Source organism: Syngnathus floridae, chromosome 5 (genome assembly GCF_059516105.1).
Source record: "Syngnathus floridae isolate MCC-2025c chromosome 5, RoL_Sflo_1.0, whole genome shotgun sequence".
NCBI lineage: Eukaryota > Metazoa > Chordata > Actinopteri > Syngnathiformes > Syngnathidae > Syngnathus > Syngnathus floridae.
In genome coordinates, this window is record NC_142417.1 from 4,522,606 (window position 1) to 4,533,860 (window position 11,255).

Consider the following 11,255-nt stretch of genomic DNA (forward strand, 5'->3'; position numbering starts at 1 on the left):
TCAACTTCTAACCCTAGCGCCAACCCTAACCCTAGCTCTAACCCTAATCCTAGCTCTAACCCTAACCCTAGCTCTAACACTATCTCTAACTAACCCGATTTCTAACCCTAGCCCCAACCCCAGCTCAAACCCTAACCCTAGCTCTAACCCTAACCCTAGCTCAAACCCTAACCCTAGCGCCAACCCTAACCCTAGCTCTAACCCTAGCCCTAGTTCTAACCCTAACCCTAATCCTAGCTCTAACTCTATCTCTAACCCTAGCCCTAACCATAGCTCAAACCCTAACCCTAACCCTAGCTCTAACCCTAGCTCTAACACTATCTCTAACTAACCCGATTTCTAACCCTAGCCCTAACCCCAGCTCAAACCCTAACCCTAGCTCTAACCCTAACCCTAGCTCAAACCCTAACCCTAGCGCCAACCCTAACCCTAGCTCTAACCCTAACCCTAGTTCTAACCGTAACCCTAACCCTAGCTCTAACTCTATCTCTAACCCTAGCCCTAACCATAGCTCAAACCCTAACCCTAACCCTAGCTCTAACCCTAGCTCTAACACTATCTCTAACTAACCCGATTTCTAACCCTAGCCCTGACCCCAGCTCAAACCCTAACCCTAGCTCTAACCCTAACCCTAGCTCAAACCCTAACCCTAGCGCCAACCCTAACCCTAGCTCTAACCCTAACCCTAGTTCTAACCCTAACTCTAACCCTAGCTCTAACCCTATCTCTAACTCTATCTCTAACCCTAGCCCTAACCATAGCTCAAACCCTAACCCTAACCCTAGCTCTAACCCTAGCTCTAACCCAAACACTAGTCTAACCCTAACCCTAGCCCTAACCCTAGCGCTAACCCTAACCCTAGCCCTAGTACTAACCCTAACCCTAGCTCTAACCCTAACCCTAACCCTAGCCCTAACCATAGCTCAAACCCTAACCATAGCACCAACCATAACCCTAGCTCTAACCCTAAGCCTAGCTCTAACCGTAACCATAGCTATAACCCTAACCCTAGCTCTAACCCTATCTCTAACCCTCTCTAACCCTAACCCTAGCTCAACTTCTAACCCTAGCGCCAACCCTAACCCTAGCTCTAACCCTAATCCTAGCTCTAACCCTAACCCTAGCTCTAACACTATCTCTAACTAACCCGATTTCTAACCCTAGCCCCAACCCCAGCTCAAACCCTAACCCTAGCTCTAACCCTAACCCTAGCTCAAACCCTAACCCTAGCGCCAACCCTAACCCTAGCTCTAACCCTAGCCCTAGTTCTAACCCTAACCCTAATCCTAGCTCTAACTCTATCTCTAACCCTAGCCCTAACCATAGCTCAAACCCTAACCCTAACCCTAGCTCTAACCCTAGCTCTAACACTATCTCTAACTAACCCGATTTCTAACCCTAGCCCTAACCCCAGCTCAAACCCTAACCCTAGCTCTAACCCTAACCCTAGCTCAAACCCTAACCCTAGCGCCAACCCTAACCCTAGCTCTAACCCTAACCCTAGTTCTAACCGTAACCCTAACCCTAGCTCTAACTCTATCTCTAACCCTAGCCCTAACCATAGCTCAAACCCTAACCCTAACCCTAGCTCTAACCCTAGCTCTAACACTATCTCTAACTAACCCGATTTCTAACCCTAGCCCTGACCCCAGCTCAAACCCTAACCCTAGCTCTAACCCTAACCCTAGCTCAAACCCTAACCCTAGCGCCAACCCTAACCCTAGCTCTAACCCTAACCCTAGTTCTAACCCTAACTCTAACCCTAGCTCTAACCCTATCTCTAACTCTATCTCTAACCCTAGCCCTAACCATAGCTCAAACCCTAACCCTAACCCTAGCTCTAACCCTAGCTCTAACCCAAACACTAGTCTAACCCTAACCCTAGCCCTAACCCTAGCGCTAACCCTAACCCTAGCCCTAGTACTAACCCTAACCCTAGCTCTAACCCTAACCCTAACCCTAGCCCTAACCATAGCTCAAACCCTAACCATAGCACCAACCATAACCCTAGCTCTAACCCTAAGCCTAGCTCTAACCGTAACCATAGCTATAACCCTAACCCTAGCTCTAACCCTATCTCTAACCCTCTCTAACCCTAACCCTAGCTCAAACCCTAACCCTAGCGCCAACCCTAACTCTAGCTCTAACCCTAACCCTAGCCCTAGCTCTAACCCTAGCTCAAACCCTAACCCTAGTCCAACCCTAACCCTAATTCTAACCCTAGCTTTAAACCTAACCCTTGCGCACTAAGGAAGTGTATGGTTATATGGGGCAGTACACGAGCCCATATTGTTGCAAATTTCTTTGATAAAAATTTTAAGTCCTGGCGAGACTCGAACCCGGGTTGTTGGGGTGGGAGACCAGAGCCCTAACCGCTACACTATGGAAGCCTCACTCTCACTAAAAGGAATATGTATGGTTTTATGGAGCAGCTCACAAGCGAATAGATCTCAAGACTCCACAGCAAATGTCATCACAACACATTGTGTACACGAACACCTAGCAAAGTACAATTTAAAATGACACTTTCGAAGTACCCAAAGTTAAACTTACAAAAGAAAAACCACAACAAATAAAACTTACACAAGAAGAGCCCTAACGTGGCACTTGACAGCTGTCAGTGTCAAATGCAAAATGTAAACAAGGACCATGTGAAAATTAAGTCAATGCAATCTCCGGTTAGAATATCTTATTTTTTTCCATTTTGCGCGTAGGTATTAACAAGTAAAATAGTTTTAAATTATTCACAATTATTTAGCCAGTTACTTCACTGGTTCTTTTATATCAAACAAATTATTTTAAGTGCATTACCTGTTGATGAACAGCTGATAAAGACGCGTCAGTGACACTGATGAAGGCGGAAGAACCCGCCGAAACATGTCATGTAATACCGATTCTAAAGATTCAATTCACTTGAGAACTGGAATGCACATCACTAGTACAAAACAGTGCAGACAACCACACGCGGCCAGGTCGAAAGAGCCGACTGGTTGATGTCACAGGCTATTGCGCGGTACGAACTTGGTTCGATCCCAGATGTGAAAATATACATAAATCTGCTTGTATTGTGCAATTACCCTGTTATTTATTTATTATTTTTTTTATCTCGTGTAGTGTACCTATTGAAGTGTCCATGAGGTACACATATTGTCATATGAAGCAGTTAACCAAATGTCTGATTTTTGTTTTAATTGGCGAATATAAAAACAAGGAATAAAACACCAGACAAGTTTTAACATAAATGTTTATTAAAAAAAATAATAATAATATTAAAAGTAAATTTCAAACCAGCAATCTAATGTGAAATTGCAGTACATATATTGGATAACAATATTTAGGCGTATATATGCATACACGTTTTTAGTTTTTAGATTAGTATCCATATAGTGAAGTATGTGTCGACCATTTTGATTTAAAGTTAGCAAATATGGTTTGGTTCCTGGTAAAAGGCTAAAGGAAAGTTCTCTCAATCGGTCATCCCATTCCACACATGCACGCTTAATCTTGGACTGAGAAAATTGCTGATATCAATGCTGATGTTGACCTGCTTCCTACCACCTGTGCTTACTTCCTGTCGTCTCGTGCAAGCCGCCTATCTCGTCTCATTAAGTCTTTAGCGCTTCTAATCCACTTGTGCCTCGACGACGCCACGAGGGACTAAAGAGCGAAGCAGCTTTGGGTCAGCGCAGAGTGTGCAAAGACGCGCAACCGAAGACAACCGAAGACCTCCTTTGGATTTGAGATTCTCAAGAAATGGTTCGTCAAGATGGCCACCCTTAACCTCTTCACCTGACTAGACGGGTGGAGCATGACGCACGACAAATGTCCCAATGAAAGCACCCGGGATGTGGTGACTGGATAGACCACGTAAGTTTTTAAATATTTTAAATACACAATACTTACAGGTGTATATTCTTTATCCTCTGCAAAAAAAAAAAATTTTCTTCGCAAGAACCCTCCCTTCTCATATTTGCTGATTAGCCTCACTTCACTGTTCCAATACTTTTGTCTATCTTGTGTAAATACACTACCATTTTTTTTTCCATTTCTTTTTTTTTTTGAGAGTGGTCATTGTGTTTTTAGGAAGAGTCATGGGATGTGGCGTCGCCAAGTCCAGCCAGTTCCAAAAACACCCGGCCAAAGGTGAGCTTGTCATGTTCCGCAGACCGCCATGCAAAAAACGTTCAACTGTGAACTTTCAGTCATCAATGATGACATTTTCTTGCCTTTCTTTTTTTTTTTTCCTTCTGCTGTGCTTGTTGCAGGCATCACATGTAAGCCACATAAGTTCTTTTCCGTTGTGGTGAGTAGTTGGACAAGACGCTTTTGATTTGTTCTCGCGGTGTTGTTGGGTTTTGCAGCAATAAGGGCGGCCGTGCTGATTCAGCAGTGGTACCGTCAGTATGTGGCACGCATGGAGATGAGGAGGAGGTACACCTGGCACATTTTCCAGTCCATCGAGTACTCGGGAGAGCAGGCTCAGATCAAGGTGAGGCTTTGAAAAACTTTCATGTCCATCACAACTGGAGTTGCAAGTTCATGCCACTTGTGTCCTGGCAGCTGTATAACTTCCTGGGCTACCTCATGGACAACTTCACACCGTCGAGCAACGAACGTGAGCTGGACTCTCCGCAATATGAACTCCCGCATGGACACACTGACTGACTGGACTCCTCATGAGAAGATGTTGGTGTGACCTTGCAGGAAACCTGATCTCGCACATCTTCCGTGAGAACGAGGTGTGCCGCGACGCCGAGTGGGAGCGTCACTTCTGCTACAAGAATATCGAGGTGCCCGAGATCTACTCGGGACCTCACCTGTGCTTCCCTCTGACGCTGGAGCAGGCCGTCTACCTGGTGGAGGCCTTCCGGAACAAGAAAGTACGATTGATTGCCTTCTGTTTGACATCACTGTGCTGCATTCAATGACGCTAAAATATCGTTAACCGAAACTGTTTGCCCGCTAATGCCGCTTTTTCGCCAGCAGCAGCTGCACTCACGCTACGTCCTGCAGCTCCTGTTGGAGACATGGAAGCTGCTGCGCATGTTGCCCAACATCAGCCGCATCTCCACCTGCCACAGCAAGGAAATCACCATTTGTGGTGAGACTTTGTTTGGCCATCCAATCGCTCGCTGCTCTGTGTTTCATACAAACATCCAACTGCGGCACGAATCGCCACCGCTAACCTTTCCTCCCTTCATGTCGACAGGAGATTTGCATGGGCAGCTGGAAGACCTGCTGTTGATTTTCTACAAGGTAAACTTGCAAGCGACGTACACCAAATACACTTTGAGAAGCAGTCGGGCCACTCTACGACGTATGCTAACAGAACGGAACGCCATCCATGGAGAAACCTTACGTCTTCAACGGAGACTTTGTGGACCGAGGCAAGGACTCCATCGAGATCCTCCTCATCCTCTTCTCCTTCCTGCTGGTCTATCCCACCGAGGTGCACTTGAACCGAGGCAACCACGAGGACCACATCATCAACCTGAGGTAAACGAGCGACCTCCGCCGAGGCCAGAAGACGCCAGCAAATAATTGTCTTTCCTTGTTTCAGATACGGCTTCACTAAGGAAGTGTTGACCAAATACAAGGTAGGTTCCCTCCTTTGACATCTTCTCTATTTAAGCGACACAGGGCTGACACTGTCACTCCTCCTCGCCACTTAAGAGGATTAAAGGTCATTCGTTCGGATACTCGTAGGGCATTTGAGTTGATGTCAACCTTTGATGACTCAGACGGCTTTTTGTCATTTTTTATATTTAGTTATGAATTTGTTTTCTTTTTCATTCTGTTTATGTCATGTCAAAGTCTGTTAGTTCAGCACTGTTTAGCTTCCAAAATTAGCTTGCTAGCTCAATTTCAATCCATTCCGTCCATATGGGTCGGGCCCTTCTAATAACCGGATGACAAAAAGTTGGAATAATAAAGCGAGACAAGACCCAGTAGAGATTTCTTTTTGTTCAGATGCACGGTAAACGGATCCTGAAGCTGCTCCAGAAGATCTTCAGCTGGTTGCCACTGGCGACGGTGATCGACCAGAAAGTTCTGGTCCTGCACGGCGGCATTTCAGACTCCACGGACCTCGGTCTGCTGGCTCGAGTGGACCGACACACTGTGAGTGGGCGACGGTTCCTTGTTTCTGACTGAAACGTTCTCAACGGCGTGTTTTTGTTCAGTACGTTTCGGCGCTGAGGCCTCCCAAGAAGAGAAAGCCGCAGAGCTCCACGGGCACTTCCATCGACTCCGACATGGACGACGAGTGGGCCAATCACAGGCTCTTCCAGCGGCGGGCTTCATTCACATGTCCCAAGCCGATAGTGAGCCGCGACGGCTTCCTCAACCGCTCCCTGCAGGACTTTTCCGATCGGATCAAGGTCAACGTGGAGGCCGAGCTGAAGCCCGGCCAGCAGAGAGCCCCGTTGGTACGTCTAGGGAGCTTTGGCGCCGAAAAAGAAGCAGATGCCTCCCTTGAGTCGGTCACTAGCGACACCGCCAAGGAAGAGTGGAAGCAGGTGAGTCACAAGCATAAGTTTTGTTCTGTGGATTCCTCCTTGGTCACACGTCAACGGGTTCCCCAGACCGTAGACATCATCCCCAAGCTGTCACAACGACGTCATTTACGACCTTTGCGCTCAGGCCCGTGTACGGTGAACTAAAGCGCCCTGGCAGTCAGTAATCAACACTTGAGCGGCAGTTGCCCGAAACATCTTGGCTTTCAAATGCGCTAATCCACGCGTCATTAATCCTCCCCAGGCGCAATCTGCTTTTCCACTGCTCCGTCATTACCTTAAGGAGCTGGAAAAAAATCTGCTTCAGGTTCAGGCAAGCACGACTGAGCGGACTTGTCGCGCTGATGCCTGTCCGAGTGACAAGCTAGCAAGAACGGGAAAGCGACACAACAAGTGCCTCCGTTTTTAGTATCACTTCATTTGAAATGTGGATAAAAAAAATCCCGGCCATATCAGAGGCATTTAACGGGCTTGGGGAGGTCCAAGCATATTTCAGGAGGGGGGGCAGCGCCCTCGCAAACCCCCTCTAGCACCGCCAGTGTATTCATTTTGATCAGGGCCATGGTTGAGGGACTGGACTTTGACGATCTCCCAGTCACACTCACCAAAGTCAACTGAGACAACTTCTACACTATTGGTGACCAAATGAAAAAACAAAATTTTTACCAGATCCTGGACCTGCTGTGGAGCGACCCCATGTCGCAAGACGGCTGCATACCCAACGAACTTCGGGGCGGCGGATGCTACTGGGGCCCCGACGTCACCGAGGACTTCCTGAGCAAGCACAACATGCAGTTCATCATACGCTCGCACGAGTGCAAGCAGGACGGCTACGAGTTCTGCCACAATCGCAAGGTGAGCGCCGACTCGGTCTTGACCTGGTTGGTCCGGTGGTGGCGATCCCTTCCAGCAATAGTCTGGCCTCAGAATCAGGCTAGAGGACAAAGTGACAAGCTTTTGCCCTTCGACACAAAGGTCCTGACGCTCTTCTCGGCCTCCAATTATTACGACGTGGGGAGCAACCGAGGGGCCTACGTGAAGCTGGGCCCCAACCTCGTGCCTTACGTGGTTCAGTACCAGGCCAGCAGCATGACCAGAGAACTCACTGCCCGACAAAGGTAGCAGTTTCTCAAACTTTTTGGGTCCAGGCACTTAATCTTGCGCTTTTGATTTGAAGGTTCTTTGTGTCTTTGTGCGGTGTGCAGCATGGGGCAGACGGAGCGCTCGGCCCTCAAAGTCCTTCGGGAGCAGCTGTTTTCCCACAAGTCGGACCTCATTTGTGCCTTCAAAAGATTCGACTGCGACAACACGGGTGAGTCTCGGCACGCAGGGCTCACAAAGTAGGGTATCTCAAAATGATCTCGCTAAATGAATGTGATGTCGATGATTGAGACCTTCAGAGTATCTCGCGTGCGGTTGTAGGTCTGGTGTCGGTGACGGACTGGGCGACGGCGGTGGAGAGCGTGATGCGATTGGGCCTTCCCTGGCGGATGTTGCGCTCTCAGCTGGTCAGCGGCAAGAACTCCGACAGCCTCATCGATTACCAGCAGTGGTTCAACGAGCTCGCCATCAAAGGGGCCAACGCTGATGTAACGCTCTTTAAACTTTCTACATTATTATTGTTTCACCAAATTCCACATTTCCCAGTGATGTCTTTTTTCATGCAGCACATTGACCAGTGTCTGCTGGAGACCTTGTATCGCCATCGCTCCACCGTGGAAACCATCTTCAGGATCGTCGATACGGATAACTCAGGTCAAACACGCATGCTAACACCACGTTCCAGCAAAGTATGGCAACGTTTTTCTTGAATCTGCCACACAAACCTATGCCTGCCAAAAATCGCTTAATCCGACTGTACACTATTTATTCCTTTTTTTGACTGCAAACAAACTAATGGACTCGGCAAACCGACACGACTTAACGAAATAACAAAAGGACTAACCGACAGGGACGCGAAACAAAGGACGTGAAGACACTAAGACAACAGGAACCAAAAGACAACAACAACACACAATGATCCAACCGGGTGTGAGGGCAGACAGGACTTATATACCCGACAGGTAACAAGAGGCGGGTGAGAATAATCAAACTAATCATAGGCACACAGGAGGGGAGGGGCGAGCACACAGACAGAAACCATGACAACAAACACATAGGGGACGAGACGTGACAAACTCATAAGTAATCAAATCTAAACCTTCAAATTATTTCTATTCATAGTACTTATGAAGTTACTCCCTTCCCCCCTGCATCTATATATGACCAGGCCAAAAGAATTCCCTCACACACACAAGCTTGTGTGCTGACATTGTCGTCACACAGCATGTGTTTGTCACATGATGCGTTGTGTACACTAACGTGTGATGCACTAATCCCCGGCTGTGACGTCCTCTGGAATCTTCCTGATTAAAACGGGAGATTAACCCACCGATCTACTGCTCTTCCCTTCCTGAAGACACGAGACACATTTGTTTTTCTCCTGTCAGAAGCATTAGATTGACCAAAATGTACCTGAACAAAAGGCCCCAAAATAAGCGGAATGTTTTACAGTTCTCCGATACTTGTAGGTTGTTGGTAGTTAGTCTTTCTTTTTCATTCCCAGGCTTCATCTCGCCATCGGACTTCCGTCAGACGTGGAAGTTGCTGAGCGCGTACCTGAAGATGGAGATCACAGACGAGGCCATCTCGGAGTTATCCGTGGCCATCGACAGCAACCATGACGGGGCCATCGATATCGACGAGTTCATGGAAGCCTTCCGCCTCACCGATAAGAAGAGTCGACTGGAGAGGGGCCGCAGCATGTTCATGGCCACCGCGCCCGACCTCACCGCGCTCGACCAAGATGAACACGTTTGAACGCAGCTCACACCGTCACCTCCGTCATCGCTGATTGACTTTGTGTGTGTGTGGTTTTCTTTTTTGGAAAGACGTAATCCTTATAATGAACAAACTCTCTGTTGTATCCCCGTTTCTCAGGCCACAAACTGGATTAAAGTGATTTGATTTTTCATCAGGTTGGTGCTGACTTGCCTTTAAAACATCCCCAGTTAATCAGTGTTGTGCAATCAGACCATTTCAGTTGTTTGATCTTTCCGCAAGTCAGTTGTACAAGTTAAGTCACATTAATGACGACAAAACTTTTGAAATGTTTCAGCTCGGGCTTCTTTTTTTCCATACATATCACAAAAGCCTGAGAAGCTGCTGTACTGTGTTTAAAAAAGGTTGTTCTAATCTTTCATTTGAACTTTTATTGTTTTGTTTTTTTTAAATGTTTTTTTAATTACGTTAATACATATTTACTATGTAAATATAGTCTGATATAAGTATGAAATTAATATTCCAGCTGTTATGTACATTTTTATTTAATGTACGTTAAAAAAAATTAAAAAACACACACATCCTGTCTTTTATAGTATTCAATTTAGATTTTAAGTCCCATTGAAAATATATATATATGCATTTGTCAGTGAAAATACATTGTGCAAATGTGCTGTTGATGAAAGTAGGATACACTTCAAAACAATTTTCATCGACAGTTAGTTTTCTTTTGTTCTGACTTTCTCCAGCTCTTCATAGGCATCCAAAAGTAGAATACGTATTACATGTTTATATTTTAAAGCTATGCGAATTTTGCAGAATCTTTCCGAGCAGTGTCGTAAAGTTACCACAAGAGGGTGCTAAAGACCGCTTAGTAAAATTTTAGGTGGCTCTTTACAAGAATCCTACGAACGTTTATAATGGAATGAAAAGTTTTATTGATGGGTTTTCGGGTGTTTAATGGATGACATTATCAAGGTATTTGTCTTGATATTATAGTACACATCAGTTGTGGTTAATAACGTACGAGTATGTTCAGTAAAGTCTTTCAAATTAGGGTTCGGATTTCAAAATCGGGTTTAAAATTAGGGTTATGAAATAGGGATTCAAAGTAGGGTCAGGGTCTCAAAGTAGGGCTTCAAATTAGGATTAGGTAAATAGTGTTTCAAACTAGGGTGAGTTTCAAAGCAGGGTTTCAAATCATGAGGTTCTTCACCAGTGCCCACTTTGACTCACTGTCATCTTTTTGCGGCCTGTTGTGGTGTCTTCTTTTTGCTGACTTCATCTTCTCTTTGCATGTGAGCAAGTATTTTTTCCTAACAAGGCCCTTTTTTCCTTTCAAGGTCATTGACCTTACAAAAAATGCCATTCTCAGCTGCAGTATTCAAAATGTATGGAACTATGCACAGCATGATCATGAAGTTGAACAAAATATACAAATAAAGTTATTTTTTAAAAAGCCACGTGTGAAGGGCACCTTTGGGTCATTTAATTTTAGTATTTTACATGAACAGATGTTGAGCTCTTCTTTCTACGCTTATGGAAGAGTCCAGAAAAGACAAACATAAACGTGTCCCGTTGTGCACTTCTGAGAGCAGCTTGTGATGCAATAGCTTACGGCTGGACTAGTAACCTTTCACTCTGCACACTTACATCAAGGCAAACAAATTTGCAATATGTGTGTTTTTCACTATCTGGGTCATCATGTAGTCAATGTCGGACAAAGCGCACCAAATGACATGGCAGTATAACCAATAAATGCAACTAAAAGAAAATAATAAATTCTCTGTAGTGAAAAATGTATATTTAAAGAAATCTATAAAATACATATTAACAATATCAAGTGGTGTACACTATTGCATATGAAAACAAAAGGAACTTCGAGATGAAATGTGTCAGAAATGAAGAGCAGCAGGCCAC

General features: G+C 45.7%; 1 protein-coding gene across 3 annotated transcripts; it reads left to right on the plus strand.

The window, feature by feature from the left end:
• The first annotated feature begins 3,630 nt into the window (after positions 1–3,630).
• On the plus strand, positions 3,631–9,923 carry ppef2a (protein phosphatase with EF-hand domain 2a). 3 transcript variants are annotated; one of them, XM_088376213.1, is made up of 17 exons: positions 3,631–3,867; positions 4,064–4,143; positions 4,362–4,489; positions 4,561–4,615; positions 4,705–4,880; positions 4,987–5,101; positions 5,210–5,256; positions 5,330–5,496; positions 5,561–5,597; positions 5,971–6,120; positions 6,183–6,518; positions 7,185–7,370; positions 7,491–7,633; positions 7,721–7,827; positions 7,938–8,104; positions 8,183–8,270; positions 9,121–9,923. In XM_088376213.1, exons 2-17 carry the CDS (start codon positions 4,092–4,094, stop codon positions 9,372–9,374), a joined length of 2,208 nt encoding a protein of 735 aa, XP_088232339.1. In that variant the 5' UTR covers positions 3,631–3,867; positions 4,064–4,091; the 3' UTR covers positions 9,375–9,923. The 3 variants fall into 3 exon arrangements, with proteins under 3 accessions (XP_088232339.1, XP_088232340.1, XP_088232338.1); XM_088376214.1 differs by having other exon boundaries at positions 4,084–4,143; positions 4,266–4,489; XM_088376212.1 differs by having other exon boundaries at positions 4,084–4,143.
• The last annotated feature ends 1,332 nt before the right edge of the window (positions 9,924–11,255 follow it).